This window comes from Bidens hawaiensis, unplaced genomic scaffold (genome assembly GCF_021521415.1).
Source record: "Bidens hawaiensis isolate Kalapana, Puna unplaced genomic scaffold, B.hawaiensis_p1.1 tig00025838_1, whole genome shotgun sequence".
NCBI lineage: Eukaryota > Viridiplantae > Streptophyta > Magnoliopsida > Asterales > Asteraceae > Bidens > Bidens hawaiensis.
The window spans coordinates 42,727-61,781 of record NW_027494153.1 but is presented as its reverse complement, the minus strand read 5'-3'; the positions used below and the strand labels follow the sequence as shown (position 1 = coordinate 61,781).

Here is a 19,055-nt window from a genome sequence, read left to right as displayed (position 1 = left end):
AAAAGAATTGAAATATGTTTAATTTTAATAAGATGTGTGAGCTACAAAGGTTGGAAAGTGAAGTTGTATAAACATAGGATGCAAATGCTTTAAATTCTCTAGTCATATGAATTATTAATGTTGTAAAAGTTGCATGATCTACAAAGATTGGAAAGTGAAGTTGTATAAGCAAAGGATGCAAATGCATTTAATTCTCTAGCCATTTGCATTATTTTTGCTCTAAAACATGAGGATCACATTATGACAAGGAAGAAATGAAGATAAACTTGTCATAATACCTGCGGTCGATATGAACACTACCATCGACCATCAATATTTAAATTATAAAAAACATATTTCACATTGTTAATTGAGTGAGCGTGTTCGTTGCTAGTGTTTAAGTGTTCTTATTTTTCATTGGTGCATGCATTTTGTGAGGCTAGTTACTTGCTAGTTCCCCATGTTTTTTTTTTTCTAATGTAATTTGGCCGTTAAAAAACAAAACAAAAAAAAGTGAAGTGAGCATGTCTGGTCCAGTGGATAGCTTTGGTGTTTTAACATGTGAATCATAGGCTCGATTCCTTCCAAGTCTAGTTGTTGTTTCTTTTCTTTAAACAAGCCACATGTAGGTATTAGTTTCTACTGGGTGTCCTTTGCTGCCCTGCCCTAGCATCATTTAGGTTCCTTTGTTCTTGGTATTGCTGATAAAGATACAAAGCACGTCTGGTAGTGAGTTTTTAGAAGTTTGTAGCTTCAAGTTTTCTTTAAAAAATTACTACTTAATAAAAAGTTTTGTTTGGTTGAAGAAGCTTGAAGCTTTTAGATAATCAGAAAAAACTTCATATTGAAAAGCTCCTACTAGTAGCATTAAAAAAACTACAGGTTTTTAATATTTAAAATTACTTAAATAACCTTTCAAGATATATACATTTAGTACTATGTTTTTTTAGTTATGCCAATTTTGGTCATTTTATGCATTTCATTAAAAACTCCAACTACTCTGCCAAAAACATAAATATATCTAAAAAATTACCGCTACCAACTATAGATACAAGCTAGCAACTTAGCTTTGCCAAGCATGATTATGTGCAGGTTAGATATTTTTGCTCTGTTTGTGAATGCGTACAAGGTTGTGAATGATGCTGTCAACTAGTTAGACAATATCAATTGAAAGAATGATAATGATTTATTGTTGATGATCTATCATCTGCCACAGATTAAAGAGCCCTGGGTAGTGTATGTGAGTAGAAGTTAGAACGAGCATATCTGAACAGTCCCCGTATCATGTTTGACACATGTTTTTGTAAAATCATAAAAACTATTCAAAACTTGTCCAAAAATTACAAAATTTACCTTTCTGGAAACTAGACTCAGGGTACTATATCTTCATTTTCCTTGAACCCTTCAGCTCCCTTGGATCTGAACGGGTTCGTATCAGAGTATGGGACAATAGGTTCTAATTTTGTTAACTGTACTCATGTTAGTATTATTTTATGATTTAGTAATCCATACATGCATTGAATATTCAAGCTTTCTTCCTATCTTAATTTGACTAAAGCTATTCGCTAGATAAATTATAACCATATTATTCAACTTTCTTCATAATTTCAATCGGTTCAACCCTCATATTACAAGAGACAACAAGTACTGCTTATTTGATGGGAGAGAAAATCATCAATCAAGTTTTTTTTTCTTTCAAGCAACTACACTTTTACATTACACTCTATTGGGCTTGAACCCATAACCTCTAATTTCACACCTTAATCACCTTACTAGTTACTACCACACCAAAGTGAAAATGACATTGATCAAGTTTTTTGCTCTTAAATAAGTAAAATGAGAAGTGTAAATTAAAAAAAGGGCTAATAATGGCTTGCTTGTTTTCGAGGTGGTAATTCATGACAAAATAAACATGCTTTAGGTTAGTTAACCCGACCCATTCTTTTAACAGGTCAATATGAACACCACTCATTTAATAAACGGGTTAGCCTAAATACACCTTGTTTAATAAATGGGTTGACGTATTAAAGAAAAAACTCATATTTAGACTGTAGATATGGAAAACGTTAAACAGTAAAGTTAAATATTCTTATTTTTTTAACTTTTCTTTTATACTACAATGGAAAATACTTTTTTCCCGACCAAACAAACTCTTCATTAACTGTCCTTTTTCAACAACCTTATTTCACTAGTTCTAATTAATGATGCTTAAATCTCTTCCATTAAAACTAACAATTGTTTAATCTTTTCTATTACAACTAACAATTGTTTAATCTTTTCTATTATAACTAACAATTCTTTAATCTTTTCTATTATAACTAACAATTCTTTAATATTTTCCATTATGCTCCTCTAATCTCGAGCTAAGTATTGTATAACCAACTTTGTTGATTAGGAATGAAAGATAAGGAAACAAAAATAATTAAAGACAAATTAAAATATTGATCATTTGAGCTTGAGTTATTTGTTGTTTAAATTGTTTTAAGGCACTAGGTACTCTTGGCGAGGCCCAACTAGGCCCATCACAAAATTTTAAGTCTCACATTTACATGGATCATGATGTCCTTTAGATTAGAGGTGCAAAAAAAACTCGAACCTGACCCGAAAAAAAAAACCCGGAACTGGTTTTTCTAAAACCCAGGTTTTTAATACCCGAACCCGACCCTACCCGTAGGGTACGGATAGGGTATGACTTTCAATGTTGAAACCCGAACCCGAACCCGTACCTGATAATACCCGAAACCCGGTTCTAGGTATACCGGAAACCCGAAACCCGGTTCTAGGTATACCCGAAACCCGGGTTTTTTGCATACCCGAACCGGATTTTTTGCATGCTAGGATATTAGTGTTTGTGGACATGTTTTTGTGTGGCTGTCCACAGATCTATAGTCGTTCTCCAACGGATTTTTTTTGGAGCACGTATATGATATAAATACTTGTTTAGAGCAACACCTTTTGATATACCAATCAACAACTGAAAACACATAAAATATATGTTTTTTGTATCATTGTTTAGTTGTTTATGTATGATTGAATGAACTTTGAAGTTTGTATGCAAAAAAATGGAGTTAGGAAAAAAAAATGAAGCAGACTAGATAATAGAATAAAACTGTAGAAAATGGGTTTTTTTAATACCCGGAAAATAGGGTATTCAAAACCCATAAAACGGGTTTTTTTCAATACCCGAAAATAGGGTCTTCAAATACCCGGCTATTGAAGACCCGGTTCAATACCCTACTCGAACCCGGTACACAGGGTATGGTTTTTCAAGCCAATACCCTACCCAAACCCGACCCGATTATTGTTAATACCCAATTTTCCAATACCCGATCATACCTGAACCCGGTTCCATACCCGAACCCGGTTTTTTATAATACCCGATTTGTGCACCTCTACTTTAGATGGCGAAGAGGCAAAAGGAAAAATGTCACGCTGATGTGGGACAACACCCATTTTGATGTTTAAAGTGTAGTCATGAATCGAATATGAATGTTTCCAATAGTAACTACTAACCTACATGTCTAATAAAGATGTCCAGACCGGTAACGTCTTACATCTAAGGTGAATTAATTTGTACCCTCATCGCTAGGGGCGTTCATCATATCAAATAAAGGTTATTCAGGTCGTTTTGTTCGGATTTGAAAATTTTCTTCCTATATCTTAAAACAAAAGCAATCTGAATTAAAAATTCTTTAACCAAGCCGAAACCGAATTCATCCGAATCTGGATGTTACAATATTGCTTCTATTAATTAATTATATATATGAACTTATATAATTTATTAATCCCATATTCCCCTCCTATATGGATGTTATAATATTGCTTCTATTTTGTTGCTTTGCATCTATAGTCTACTGCTACGTCTTATAACATATCCAATCACTAAAATGTTCACAAAGATATTCAGCACCATTAAATACATGTAATATAAAGCAGTCAGCTATTTACATAAGGATTTAAGACTGTAAACACCTAATAAATCAACCATAACCAAGGTTTGACTTTTACATTCAAGAATTACCTGGAATTAGTAGTTGTAGTAACCCCTTCTTTGAAAATAATACTAGCCATATTTGAAGGAAGCCATTTTGCATTTCCCATATCACCGCCCCGCTGAGCCTCCGCGCTTTCAGACTTAGTATTTCTTGATTTCCCTATTTTCTTCGGGACAGAAACCCCCAACTTAACCACAGTCAACAACCCTAAAGAAACCAATAACGGTCTTACAGCCCAATGAAAATCCTCGAGATGCTGATACTTTTTCATCATATTATCACTCGTACTAAACGACACCAATTCAACCTCCGCTGGATCAGCCAAGAAACAACTTGTTTCATCACCAAACATTAGTTTACCTGGAAACTTAACAACCAGACACCCGTTCGGTAACACATGAGAAACCCGACCTGTGGCCCACTCGCACCCTCGTTTTCCTAACCACTGAAATCTCGGGCTAAAAACGTTACGTTTTAGCCTTACAAACTGGCCTGGACAATAAGTTTCCGCCATCTGGAGATCGGAATAAACGCCTTTCCAAGCTGTTTCAAACCCAATAACACCAATGGATACGTTTCCATCACGGGTAATCGAATGAATGACACCAACAGGAGAGTGTTTCTTATTTTCTTTCGTTAAACGGACCCAATCCCCTGCTGCTAGCCCAAATGTGACCCGCTCCAATGTTGATCCATGGACCCTGACTGGATCGTGTATGCCATGTACACGAACCAAAACATAACCGTTTTGATCATTGTCGGTGTCTAAACCGACGATTGTCCCTTCTGGGACCAACATGTTTTCGGGCTTGCATGAATTTAGGGGCTTTCTGGATCGAACTGTATCGCTCACTTGAAGATGGTCTTTTGATAAAAACCATTCTGTGTACCCATTCCAGTTTGATTTGTCTAAAATGCCCCTGCTACCAATATTTATCCAATTCCCATCTTGGTAAACTGCATTTTTTGAGCTGTAAAAAAATTGTATAAAACAGATTAGATTTTAAAAGTTGATTTGGTTCGGCTATGGGTTGGTTAACCATGAACTAGAATCGCTCATGAAATGTTTGGACCTGACTAAAGTAGCCCAAAACAAAGTATTGGGCTTGAAATTCTAACCACTTAAGAAATTGTTAACAGACATTTGGGCCTGAATAATTTGAGCTTTACCATTTGTTAGTGGTACAACTTCAGTTTTGTTGGTTTTCAAAATAAGTCAAAACCAACCCATCAGTTTCTGGTTAGCTTTGGTTACATCGGTTCAGTTAGCTAGTTCGGTTAAAGCAGTAGATTTAAAATATGAAACATATATGTATATATACATACCTTTCGAAGACACGTATTATGTCTGACATTAAAGGACGACTCCGGAAGTCATACTCAAAACAACTAAGAATTACACTTTTGACATTGGGTGGAAGACCATTTGGAAGTTGTGGTTTTTCTTGCTTTCTAACAACCAAGTCATATATCTCGTCAATAGACTTACCACACCAAGGTTGTTGACCGGTCAACATTTCCAGAATGGTGCAGCCGAAACTCCATGAATCAGTTTCAAAAGCCAAAGGACCTCTAACATCAGGTTGCCATTGTTCAGGGGCCATATAGTTCGGTGTACCGAGTCTTCTGGTCATATCTGAACTAGGTAACGGTACCCCTAAAAGAATACAAGGAATTCCCAAATCACCCAAAATTGCTTTGTTGTCTTTATTTATGAGGATATTGAACGGTTTAAGATTAAGAACTAAAATCTCTTTTGAATGCATTTCCATAATTCCCTGTGCTAGATCGATTCCATACCTGTAAATATTATCATATTGATCAATAGCTAAACAAAGTAAAATAATATTATTCCATCATAATATAACAATATACCTCAGCACATCACTCAAAGAAAACTTTCCTTCTTTAAGACGGGCCATCTGGTCACCAATTGACCCCTCATAAAACTTCATAATAATGCATATCTGAAATACATGAAATCTTTTAACTCATTCTGTCATTCACACATTAGTAATTAATACAAAATACTGGCATCAAACATAGGCCTGTAAACTAACCAAACGTTTAGTAAACCATTCAGCCGGAAGTTTATGTTCGTTTATTAACGAACATGAACACATGTCTCGTTTGTTAATTTAGGTTCGTTCATTTAAATTAGTTTATGTTTGTTTGTTCGCGTTCATTTAGTTCTCTACTATACATTTTTGTAAGTTCGTTCGTTTACATTCATTAATATATTCATTTTAGTTTTTTAGGCCCATTACAATTTTGTCTGGTTTTAATATCTTTTTATGTCCAGCACATTGTTGTTTCACGTTTACTTATTGTTGGTCTTAGGCTAGCTCAGTTATGTTTGTTCACCTATGTTCAGTTAGGTTCCTTCGTTTACGTTTATGAACCGTTCATTTACCTTTTACCATTAATGACTGAACAAAAACAAGCACGGACACTTCATTTTCTTAACATACGAACATGAAAAAGAAACCCTGTTAGTTCAATTGTCCGTGTTTGATTGTTTTTCGGTTGAAGTGAAACAAACGAACATGAACATGCTCCATTCATGTTCGTTTGGTTCAGTTCACTTACAAGCCTAATTAAACGCTCTTAATAAACTGTGAGAGATCAAACATTGTATTTATTTTGAGAGTGAAGACAGAGGAAATATAACTACATTAAAGGAAGAATATGCTAATTTACCTTTCCATTAATAACTGAAACACCATGTAACCAACAAGCACCTTGTAATCCTTGAGATTTGGAAAACAAAACATTAAGTTTATCCAGCACAGTTTTAATGTTATCTTCCTTAATATGATGTAACATCTTAACAGCCACTTCATGATACTCTTCATGATCTTCAGCAACTTGATGACGAGTTGCTAACCAAACATCACCAAATGGACCCCTTCCGAGTCGATGTCTGAGTTTAATAGATGCAGGATTTATCCATGGATTTATATGGTCAGCAGATGCATCAGTAGTTGTAAGCTGATCATAATCCTTATCAACAATCTCAAAGTCAAAGGAGGTTAATGGTCGATTTTCAACAACTTTTGCAGCCATTGATTCTTGATGGAAGACAAACTAATCACATGCAATCAACAAAGATGAATAAGAAACACATCAAATATCATTTATGAGCAATTAGTAAATCAGAAATTCCTAACAAAACTAGCTATTTAAAAGATGTATAAGGCTTAATCTTCTCCAGTTTTATTATCATATGATGAAAATTCCACCATAATCCCATGAGGTCTATAATTAGCTCTTGGGCTGTAAACAAACCGAACCAACCAAACAAGGCATTGTTCATGGTTGAACGTTCAGCTTTTATCAGACAAGCGAACGGTTCACGAACAGCTAACCAAACAAAATTTCTTGTTTGTTCATTTAAGGAAATGCAATTGTTTGTGAGCAGTTCACAAACACAAATGAACACAAACAATTTTTTATTTGGTTTGGCTAACCGAGAATAGTAAGTGTCAACAGTTCGGTCCGGCTACCAAGTTTGTGTTGGTGTTTTTTTTAATATTCAAATTCATATGTTAATTTTACGTATATAATTAATCATTTAATCACATAATACTCATATATGTTTTTGTTTTATAGTTGGTAATTTTGCTTAACTCTATATGATAAGAGTAGAAAAAGTATTAAAACCTTTAATGAACGAACATAAACAAACAAAAAATCATTAATGAACACATTATCAAACGTTCACGAACACAACTGACCACGCATGGCCTTTGTTCTTGTTCGTTCATTTAGTTAATTGACGAGATTTGTTGTTCCTGTTCGTTCAATCATTAAACGAACGAGCATAAACGAATTTCCCACCGAACGTTCAGTTTGTTTACAGCCCTAACTAGCTCGCAAAACATCCTATATTACTTTCCTTTCCCTTAATATAAAACAAACAAGGTAAACAGAAAAACAAATAATACTAAACACAGATTTACAGAAGCAACTACACTAGTGAAAGCAACAGATCATAGCTATAAATTCATAACTTATTTACAAACTGTGCCCTAATTATAAGAGAAAGCTATTACACAACTAGAAGCATAAATTAATTAGTGAAGAAATAATAATAATGATAATAATTACATCTCAAATTAGGGTTTACGATTGAGTTATTGACAAAGTAATCAAACAAACAAGAGGTTAAGAAACTGATGGCGATCATCATATATCGATCATTGAATTTGAATCGTAATAAATTGAATCAGAGTAATACCGAAAGAGTGATGTGATGACTACGAAGAAGAAGACAATTACGGAAAGTTAATCAATTGATTGCTAATAAGAGTGTTTGAAACAAATTTATTCATTCATCAAAGCTAAGCTGTGGAGTGCATCCATGGGAACTCAATTAATTGATTGTATTACTGAATGCTCACGTCAAGAATATTCTAGTCTTTCTTTTATTATTATTTTCTAAAAGCCCACCAGTAGTAAGGCTGTGCTCTCGTTTATCTTAGCAAAGAGAAGGAAAAAGAGAGTGAACAAAATAAAGTTTTTTTTTAAGAAAGCGGTGTTCTCGAGTTTTATTAAAGGAAAAAAAAGGATGTGATGGAAGAGAAAATGATGAGTAAAATAAAAGAATTTGTGTCTTTTCAAATTGGAAAGATTTGGAAGGAAAATAAGTTGAAGAGAAAGAGGATATACCAAAAGAAAATATAATAAGAGAAAATTTATTTTCCTTGCTTTTCTTTCCATAAATGAACTCGAGAACACATCGTAAATGTGGCAAATGGGTTGGGTTGGGTTGGGTCGAACGAGTCATGGGTTAAAATGAGTCATGGGTCAAAACGATTATGAGTCAGAATGAGTTTGGGTCAAAACGGGTCAATTAAAAAAAGAGTTGTTTTGGTTTGGGTCGAAATAGGTTAGGGTCGACCGGGTTTTGAGTTTTATTTTTATTTTATTTTTTTGTGAGCTAGAATAACGTCGAAAATATTTTAGTTTTTTTTTTAGATTTTTCGTTTTTATTATATTTTAAGTTATGATTTTTTTATTATATTTTTAGGGGTTTTCTATTAAGATCAAAAACCCTCAAAAAAATATTCAAAAATAATAATAAAAAAATTATAACTCAAAATATAAATCATAAACAAAAAAAGTAAAAACACCAAAATGTTTACTGCGTTGTCCCCGTTCCATAAAACAATAAAAAAATAACCCACCTAGAATCGAACCGAAACCGAAAGAATCGACGAAAATGAAACAAAGAAATAAAAGCCAAAACCGGACCACATCAATCGAAATCGAAAAAACCAATCAAAAAGAAACTAAAAGAATTCAAACCGAACAAAAACAAAACTTATAAACGAACAAAAACGAGTCCGGAATCGACCAGAAAGAAACAAAAGAAACCAAAACCCAACCCGTCACAAGTGAAAGCTCGTGTTGGCTTGAAACCTGAACGGAACCCGTTCCAATCTGAAACTCGTTTTGTGTCGAAACATGTCTTGTACGAAAACCCGTTCCGATCCGAAACCTGTCGCATTTCCTTAGGACATTAACCCACATCGACCCATTTCTTTGAACTTGTCGACCCACTTTGACCCGAATATAAAAGAATGGAATTTCAAATGACTCATTTTGACCCATTTAGTTAAAACTTTTTACCCAAACCAACTCATTTTACTTTTAAAACAACTTAAACTAACTTATTTAAAAGAGTTTGGTTCAAGATTGTCACCCCTACTCACCAGCCCAACGCTCATACTACGGACTACGGAGGGGTCTATCGGATCAAAATTATTGCCAACATGTACGAATCAGGTCGAAAACCGATTTAGAGGCAAGAAAGTTCGGCCCGATCAAATCATATTGATTTGGATCGGGTAACCGGTTTTCTTGGCATACTTTTCAAATTGGGTCAGGTCCTAAACGATTTTAGGGAACGAGACTATGAACTTGTATACGAACTGACAGATTTGGTCGACCATGGTGTAGTCGGTCGGGTTGATTGGTGCTTTTAACACCTCATACTACGGACTACGGAGGGGTCTATCGGATCAAAATTATTTCCAACATGTACGAATCAGGTCGAAAACCGATTTAGAGGCAAGAAAGTTCGGCCCGATCAAATCATATTGATTTGGATCGGGTAACCGGTTTTCTTGGCATACTTTTCAAATTGGGTCAGGTCCTAAACGATTTGAGGGAACGAGACTATGAACTTGTATACGAACTGACAGATTTGGTCGACCATGGTGTAGTCGGTCGGGTTGATTGGTGCTTTTAACACCTCTAATTGTAGGTTTGTTTAATACTCCGTAATAGTTTGAAACAAACACAACTTGTTTTTAAATGAAATTCGGTCTTATACTAGTCGTGTATCAAATTATCTAAATAGAGTAAAAACCAATTTTGGAGCCACAGTATGGACATATATTAGATATTCACTTTCTTAATAGCTTTGGAAAGGTAAACAATCTGTTTACTATTTGCCCAATGGTCTATGCTTTGTTGTCATAGTCTTTTCTTTTGGATAATTGCACAGGCTCGACTCTTCTCTTAGTCAAAGGCTTTTTTATTATTGTTTAAATACTGGCCCCACAAATTGTGAAGCTTGCATCAACCTCTGCCACGTGTGTACCACCTGTCTCATGCCTTTTGATGATCTTTTTACCTAGCCTTCTTTTGTGTCTGAATCTACCTCCAGAATTTCAACCAGCTCTTCATTTATTACCTAGTGAGTCTCTATGTCATGTTTTGTGCTTCATTTTTTAGGTTTAACCGACCTTCGTCAAGCTGATGTCTCCGTGTAATTTCAAACTTCGTGGTCAGGATTCTTAGTTGCTGAATATTTCTTAGAATCTAGGGTTTATGAATAATTCAAGGTTGTGTGTTTTATGTATCGTGTACCAATACGATCTTCTTTTACTTACACTAAAGCTTAATTTACTCTAAAGCTTCAAGTTAGCCGTTGTTTTAATTACTCAACAATGGTCAGAAATTTTTTTTTTCTAGGCAGCTAACCTGGTACACCAAACAGACCTGAAGGCCAAATCAAAACCTAATCGGTTTGAAGTGGACTACAACGGCATCCATACGTTCACCAGTGTGCTCCTGATTTGTTATTATTAGACCATCCGTAGTGGTCGAGTTGTGGCCACATTTTGATGTATAACGCCGGGGGCACACGTTTTGGGGTTTTTTTTGAAGCGTTTTTTACAAAACGTTTGAATGGCACAGACTTTCATACCTGACCGTAACTCTGACTACAGCATGTTTTTGTAAAAAAAACCATAACTCTGACCGGGCGCCACGTGGCGCATAATGCTTGAAGGTGAAGAGTTATGACTACACAGTCTTAGACTTAAAGCATCTTTGCACTTTTAAGCTTTATTAATGGACCCTTAGTTGACCACTGCTCAAATATAAGGCATGTTTTTTTAATAAGTAGTTTGTGAACCTAAACTCTGTTAGTAAGATACGATTTGAGCAAAAGGACTTAGTTTCAAAAATATCTCAACATACACCTAGGTTATTTTTATGAAAAATTGATGCAGCACTTATTTCTTTATCCTTCGTTACTTCTGCAACTTTTGTAGATTTACAGATTTAGTGTAAAGTTATTTGCTTTTTAAGGTTAGTCAAACTGTCTTCGCATGTTGCTTTAGCTTTAGAGTTTGTAAGTCACCAGTCTTTCTGACATCTATGGATACTATTGGCCCTGAGTCGTCACAGAAAAGATCCAACCGAAGCTTAGCTTCCAATTCAGTTTTATCGCATGCCCCAGATTTAGTTGCAGGTGATCACGATGTAGGCAACCATAGTGTTGTTATGGGTTTATGTGCGAGCAAATTCTCGGTATCTTTGTTTACTCGCGCACGTAATAACCTACAGAACCGGTCTAACCCTTCGCTCAGCGTGTGCGGTTCGTCTTCTGCCAACACCTTTCACGATCTTGGGGACTGCAATTTCGTATGCGAATACTGTGGTGCACTTTTTTGGTCAGCGGAAAGACTTACTTCCTTTCCATCCAACAGAAGGCCTCGGTATAATCAATGTTTTAAGGGTGGTAGGGTTTCGTGTCGACTTCCTACCGAACCGCCTTCACATATGAAGGTTCTTCTTGAAAACCAACATTTTGTAGACGGCATACGCGCTTATAACTCGATGTTCGCAATGACTTCATTTGGTGCAAAAGTTGATAGGTCAGTAAACTGTGGATCTGGTCCTTATGTTTTTAAGGTTGAAGGTCAGGTATCTCATTGGCTTGGAAGCCTATGCCCGCCTGCTGATCAACCACCAAGGTTTTTACAAATGTATATTTATGATACCTCCAATGAGATTCATAATAGACTTTAACCAGTTTACTGACTGTGAAGATGGAAGGCTGAGTGAGGATATCGTTAAAGCTATAATGGATATTTTAGATGAGCATAACGAATTGGTCAAGCTTTTTCGTTGCGCTAGGGATCTATGTTATTCAACCAACGTCCCTGATTTTAGTGTTTGCCTATATAATTCAGCAACGCAGGTATCATATGATTCTCCTGCGCCTAACAGCATGGGTGCAATCATTCACGAAGGTACATCTGCTGCTGAAGATTTTGATATAGTCGTCCACTACAGATACGGTCGTCCACAGCGTATAAGTAAGCTTAACAACCTATATATGCCGCTGCAGTACCCACTACTTCATATTTACGGAGACCGTGGCTGGTCTCCTACTATGCGTCTTGTATCCAACGGTGATCGTCGAAACAACAACTTGACAATGAACATGTATTATAGCTTCATTATACACGACAGGCATAACCGTTATTCAATAACTTAAAGAGGTGGCCGCCTTTTCCAACAATATTTGGTAGATGCATACATAAGCCTTGAACAAGAATGCCTTGATTACATATGTGCCAATCAGAACCTGTTCCAAACAGAATATCTTCAAGGCGTTCACGATGCTATTGCTAAAGGGGATACTGAAGGTCAAAGCGTTGGCAGACGTGTAATCTTGCCATCATCATTTACTGGAGGACCCAGATACACGTATAAGCATTATCATGATGCACTTGCAATTTGTCTTGTGTATGGAAACCCTCAGTTCTTCATAACTTTCATCTGCAACGTGAATGGCCTGAGATTGTTCGATATATGGCCCAGTACCCAGCACTAAAGGCTAACGATAGGCCTGACATAATCAGCAGAGTCTTCCAACTTAAAGTTGAGGCGTTTCGTTCATTCATCAAACATGATAGGCTCTTTGGAACTGTTGTTGCTCGTAAGTTTGTGTAACATGCTAAAATGTCTGAACTACTAACGTTGTCACTCACTTTTTACCAACTAAATGACCTAATATTGTTTACACACATTCAGATTTGTATACTATCGAGTTCCAAAAACAGGCTGTGGATAGAATAACCAGCCCTGCGAACGTCGATCGTTACATCTCTACGGTTGTGCCTGACCCTAACACAGAGGCAAATTTATACAAAATTATTACAGAATCAATGATGCACGGCCCTATGGCTTAGCAAAACCAGGCGCAAAATGCATGATTGGTGGAAAATGTTCTAAAAGTTTCCCAAAGCGTTATCAACTAACAACTTCGTTCGACAAGAATGGTTACATTCACTATAAAAGACCACCTAACGGGTTTTCTGTCAAAAAGAATGGAATAGATCTCGACAATGCATACGTTGTCCCTTATAACAGAAACCTTTGCTTACGTTTTAACGCGCATATCAACGTTGAGTATTGCAGATGGAATATGATGATTAAGTATTTATTCAAATATATATCTAAAGGGTCCGATCACATTCGTTTTAAAGTCACTCAACCCTCTCCGTCGACTACACCTGTTCATAATACGTTAACAACAGCCACCAACGAAATCGACAGCTTTGTTGACGGAAGATATATATGCTCACATGAGGCGGCTTGGAGGATACTCAACTTCACTATACATCACAGATACCCAGCCGTACAAGTTCTAGCTGTACACCTTGAAAATATGCAAAATGTTAGCTTAAGGGATCGACAACAGCTACAAAATGTGGTCAACAATCCAGCAGTTCAACGAACAACGCTGACAGAATGGTTTACCAACAATGAATCTGATCCAAGCGGTCAACATCTGAGGTACATCGATTATCTGTCAGAGTATAAGTGGGACGGAAGAGAGAGGCGATGGATAAGACGAACACAACAAACAGTGACAACTATAGGAAGACTTGTGTACATTCACCCTTCTTGTGGTGAAACTTTTTACCTACGCATGTTACTGAATCACCAGACAGGTTGCAAATCTTTCACTGACATCCGCACAGTCAACGACATCATACATGTTACTTATCGCGCCGCATGCGAAAGCTTAGGCTTGCTTGCGGATGATAGTGAATGGTCAATTGCATTAGAGGAAGCTAAGGCATGGACCACACCTAAAGAGCTACGTTCTCTATTTTCGCACATATTATTACATTGTGAGGTGGCTAACCCTATCAAATTGTTCGAGAATCAGTGGAGACCAATGTCAGAGGACATTCCAGAAATAACGACGTCTATGCTGGCGGTGTCGAAGACCATGTGGCAGATGACACGCTACACCACTATGTATTATACGAACTCGAGTTTCTGTTAAACTCCCAATCTACCTTCTCATCACTCGCTAAATACGGACTGCCAATGCCAAACACAAACTTAATACGTACCTTAAAAAACAAGTTACTAATGGAGGAGAGAAATTATGACCGTGAAAAACTTCTACAACAACACAACGAATATCTACAAAGTCTGCACCCGCAATAGCGAGCCGTATATGAGTATGTGACCTCATGTTTAGAAGCAAATACCCAGGTTTTAGCCTTCGTTTATGGTCTTGGAGGAACTGGGAAAACATTTCTATGAACTACAATAGCCAGCTTTGTACGCGGTCAGGGAAAAATTGTATTAGCTGTTGCCGCGTCTGGTATCGCATCGCTACTGATCCCATCTGGTCGAACCGCGCACTCAAGGTTCGGAATTCCAATCGACGTTACTGATAAAACAAACTGTAATGTCAGTAAAAATACTCAATTATCCCAGCTTCTAGCAGATACAACTCTGATTATATGGGATGAAGCACCCATGAGCCCGCAGATGCTTCGAAGCTCTTGACAGAACACTCAAGGATATCCAAAACAACAACAAAGACCCATTTGGTGGAAAATCAGTTCTGTTAGGTGGTGACTTTAGACAAACACTCCCTGTAAAGCACAAAGCTACAAAGTCGGAAATCATTTGCTTCTCATTGCCTAGATCGTACCTGTGGCCAAAATTTAAGATGTTCAAACTTACTCAAAACATGCGTGTTCTTCGTCCAAACATGGATTCAGAAACTGCAACGGATGCTCAAAATTTCTCGGACTGGCTCTTAAGCATCGGCAATGGTTTATGTGGGAAAAAACACGAAGACCAAAATGAAAACTCACGCGTCATTGACATACAGACAAAATATATTATCCCAAATTGTGATGACCCCATCCTAAACCTGGTTCATTACATCTATGATGTACATTCCCTTAACCAACCAACACCTTCAGATCTTGTAGAGAAGGCAATAGTTTGCCCCAAAAATAAAACAGCCGACTACATTAACCAGATTATCCTCAACATGCTACCTGGAAACCCAACTACTTACCTAAGCACAGATATTGCTGTCCCACGTGCAAATGAAAATACAGATATTGCGACAATATACCCAACTGAGTATTTGAACACACTTCACATATCTGGTTTCCCTCAGCATGAATTAAAGCTGAAAGTTAATGTTCCTATAATTCTGTTGAGAAATTTCAACCAAGATTTGTGTTAATACGGTTTCTTTTTTGGCAGTTGTGTTTGAGGATTTGATAAGGTATAGGAAGGATACGAATCGAAGGCTCAAGGAATTGTTTAAAGTTTCGGCAGAAGATAGGGAATTTTGGTTAGAAGAAGAAAAAGGGGAAACAAGTGTGACTGCTGCGAAATCTCTTGAATGTTGCCGAAAATATATATCAACAATCGGAATTTTTTTATAAAATATAAACTTACCGGTAAACGATTAATATAAATCTAGATCTAGATCAGTCAGAATATTTGAGAGGAAAGAAAAATATAAAACTTCAAATAAGTATAAAACAACCATTGTTATAGGTATAACACGTAACCAGAAAAACTTAACAGAAAAACTTACCGGAAAAACGTAAACACGTCCACATATTAGCTTCATCACCGTTTTTGATTTACAACCTAAACTGATTTTAATAAAATCAGTTGACAATGAAAATAAAGATAAAAGGTTAGAGGAAACAGTAACCGGAAGAAAATATAATTTTGCCGGAAATACATATACCAACAATCAGAAGTTTATTATAAAATATAAACTTACCGGAAAATGATTAATACAAATCTAGATTTAGAGTAGCCGGAATATATTAGAGGGTGAAAAGAGATCCGGCTAATAGAGAAAGAGAGAAAAATATGTTTAGGGTGGAAAATTATGAATTATTAACTCATATATACATAGGATTTATTTCCATTTTTGAGTTAATTTCCATTGTCCACTTCCAATACAATGTGATTTTTAATATATAGGATATATTTTTCATTCTTAAAGACATCAAGATAGCTTAGTCGGATGGTTTGTGTGCTATGTATTAAGACTTTCATCTCGCTCAAATCCCAAGTTCGAATCCTAGTCAATCCCAGGTTCGAATCCTAGTCCAGGCAACTAATTTTTGATTTATTAAAAAAAGGTTTGATGACACGTGGCAAAATATTAGAGCACATGAGAATGGAAACATGCTGACTGGATTGCACATGCGGACAGCCTAGAAGAAGTCCATGTGTCCACATTGTATTGCTTTAATAGTATTTAAAGATATGGTAGGAGGGTTTTCATTGAGATCTAGGCATATCTTCTTGGACCAAACAAACCACATTAATCAATACTCTAAAAGCATATATTAATGTGAATAAAAGTCTACTTTGTCATATATATAATAGTTGAAATATATATTCCTATAAGTTCCATCTTTATATTAAACTAGTAATTTACCCGCGCGTTGCGCGGCTTCTAGGCGTTGAGGCGGTAACTCAATAACTCGACGGGAATTCAGTCAGTTTCGGATAAGTTCATTACACTACCAAAACAAAAAAATATATATAAAATTGAGGTGGACCAATGAGATGATGTCAGTCGGTATAACTCGAGCTTTGGTAAACCTATACGTTGTCGGTCCCGTGCGTTGAGGAGATGAGTCAATGTAAATTTGGACGGTTTCCGTCATGTTCATTACGTTTTTGGTTACATTCATTACGGTGCGGAACAAAAACAAACACAAAAACACCAACAATATAAATATTGAGGCGGGCCAATAAGGCGGTGTCAGTCGGTAAAATCGGGTGTTGGTAAATCCCGAGCAACGTCAGTCCCGGGCGTTGAGGCGAGTGAGTCAACGTGAATTTGGTCAGTTTCCATGATGTTCGTTACGGTAACAGAACTAAAAGAAAGAAACTTGTTCGGTTACGTTCGTTACAGTATCAAAAATAGACCAATTACCAGATCCACCTATCATCGCCGGCATAACCATAAAAAAGATCATTAAAAAAGCGTGAGCCATAAAAAGCTCCAAATCCCGGACCTAAGGCTGCCCGAAACTCGTTTCAAAAGCTCCCGAAACCAATAACACATATGATTACTCAAACAAACCAAATGACACATATTCATTTTACATCAATCAAAATAGCCAAATTTCAACAGCATGACACGTACCTTAAAACAGATTTCCTGTGAATAACCTTCAAAGAAGACCAAGGGCATATGACAACAACATTTGAAAGTTGTTACTGGTCATCAAAAAACACTATAATAGAACATAACGCAACAAACACCTGGTAAATACAACAAAAAGAGTTCACCACATAACAAAATACATGCTAAACATAGAAAGTAGAACATTTAAAAAGAAGAAGCATTAGGCATATTTCAATTCACACCATGAAAGAAGCTAACACATGGAAACTAAAGAAGACTACTATGGTGAAATAGAGTAATGAAACCACCATGGAAAATAATGGTCATAACCAAACAAATCATCGATGAATGCAAAATAATAATATTATACCTTATATAAGTAATGCCTGAGTCAAAAATGTTGCTAACTATGGCATGACAATCGTCATTTTAAATTAACACTTTCAATGGATATTACTAAAATAAATAACAAACTAACATAAGAAAAAAAAACCATCAGACACGTATCAATTACCACTATCAAAGAATCAAACAATAAGATACCAACAATTACATGAGATAAGGAATGCATGAGTCTAAATTGTTGCTGTATATAATAGATTGTAGTAGGGAAAACGACAATGATGCTACCTAAAGCAGTACGAAAGCAGATAATCCGCGGATCAGGGCATGTGTCAAACATCAAACAATACATTAACATAAAATAGAATGCGAAAATCACAAAACGATTTCCAAAACATAAACCATGTCAAAGAAGCACGCACCTCCTCGAAATGCGTAGCACAAAGAATGACAGAAAATTAAGCAACAACGCAACAAAACGCAAATAACTCTGTCACCACCATAAGCAACCGTCGCACGGGGTAACATAGACAAACCTGGCACCATCATAAACACCATCACCACCGCCACGCGCCGTCGCCTAGGGTTCCTAATTGGAACCCGACAACAACACATGTAGCTCCAGATCATAAACAATCATCATCGCCACTTTGGATGTATGGGCTTTTTCATTGTTTCATGCGCCACCGCCGTGGGTTCCTAAGTGGAGCCCGGAAATAACACACAAATCACCGCCATAAACAATGAAAAATCCCCAGACAACCAAAGTGGCGACCGTCGCCTAGGGTTCATAAACGGAACCTGACAACAACACAAATACATCCGACAACACCGAGAGAGTCTGAGATGAGATAAACCATATCAGATGAAAAGGATAGCCATGAAAGTGGAAGTGTAGAGGGAGAGAGAGATTAGAGACAGATAAACAACGGTGGTGGAGACACGTAACATTGTAACAGAGACAGTTGGCAGTAAACCAGAAAAGGGCAATGACGTCAGAA

The 19,055-nt window shown here is 36.5% G+C and overlaps 3 protein-coding genes across 3 annotated transcripts; 2 read left to right on the top strand and 1 right to left on the bottom strand.

Annotated features, from left to right (window-relative positions):
- Positions 1-3,978: 3,978 nt before the first annotated feature.
- Positions 3,979-8,191, bottom strand: LOC143572399 (protein KINASE OF THE OUTER CHLOROPLAST MEMBRANE 1-like). Its single transcript, XM_077057573.1, has 5 exons — positions 8,085-8,191; positions 6,675-7,061; positions 5,850-5,941; positions 5,301-5,774; positions 3,979-4,945 (listed from the first exon to the last, which is right to left on the bottom strand). Exons 2-5 carry the CDS (start codon positions 7,038-7,040, stop codon positions 3,997-3,999), a joined length of 1,881 nt encoding a protein of 626 aa, XP_076913688.1. The 5' UTR covers positions 7,041-7,061; positions 8,085-8,191; the 3' UTR covers positions 3,979-3,996.
- A 3,457-nt stretch (positions 8,192-11,648) lies between these two features.
- Positions 11,649-13,471, top strand: LOC143572407 (uncharacterized). Its single transcript, XM_077057580.1, has 5 exons — positions 11,649-12,197; positions 12,307-12,722; positions 12,777-12,925; positions 13,042-13,218; positions 13,314-13,471. The coding sequence occupies exons 1-5, from the start codon at positions 11,649-11,651 to the stop codon at positions 13,469-13,471; spliced, it is 1,449 nt and encodes a 482-aa protein (XP_076913695.1).
- Positions 13,472-13,491: 20 nt separating this feature from the next.
- LOC143572406 (uncharacterized) lies at positions 13,492-15,789 on the top strand. Its single transcript, XM_077057579.1, has 2 exons — positions 13,492-14,549; positions 15,075-15,789. The coding sequence occupies exons 1-2, from the start codon at positions 13,492-13,494 to the stop codon at positions 15,787-15,789; spliced, it is 1,773 nt and encodes a 590-aa protein (XP_076913694.1).
- Positions 15,790-19,055: the final 3,266 nt, after the last annotated feature.

Bases quoted from the DNA above. Each gene is read 5' to 3' on its own strand.
- LOC143572399 (XM_077057573.1), bottom strand. From the start codon at position 7,040: ATGGCTGCAAAAGTTGTTGAAAATCGACCATTAACCTCCTTTGACTTT. The intron at 5,942-6,674 runs GTAAATTAGCAT...CATGTATTTCAG, and splicing joins TTTCAGTTATTAATGGAAAG to ATATGCATTATTATGAAGTT. The intron at 5,775-5,849 runs GTATATTGTTAT...TAATATTTACAG, and splicing joins TCTTTGAGTGATGTGCTGAG to GTATGGAATCGATCTAGCAC.
- LOC143572407 (XM_077057580.1), top strand. From the start codon at position 11,649: ATGGATACTATTGGCCCTGAGTCGTCACAGAAAAGATCCAACCGAAGC. The intron at 12,198-12,306 runs GTATCTCATTGG...GACTTTAACCAG, and splicing joins TTTTTAAGGTTGAAGGTCAG to TTTACTGACTGTGAAGATGG. The intron at 12,723-12,776 runs GTATTATAGCTT...AATAACTTAAAG, and splicing joins AACAACTTGACAATGAACAT to AGGTGGCCGCCTTTTCCAAC.
- LOC143572406 (XM_077057579.1), top strand. From the start codon at position 13,492: ATGATTGGTGGAAAATGTTCTAAAAGTTTCCCAAAGCGTTATCAACTA. The intron at 14,550-15,074 runs GTATTATACGAA...ATGAGCCCGCAG, and splicing joins ATGACACGCTACACCACTAT to ATGCTTCGAAGCTCTTGACA.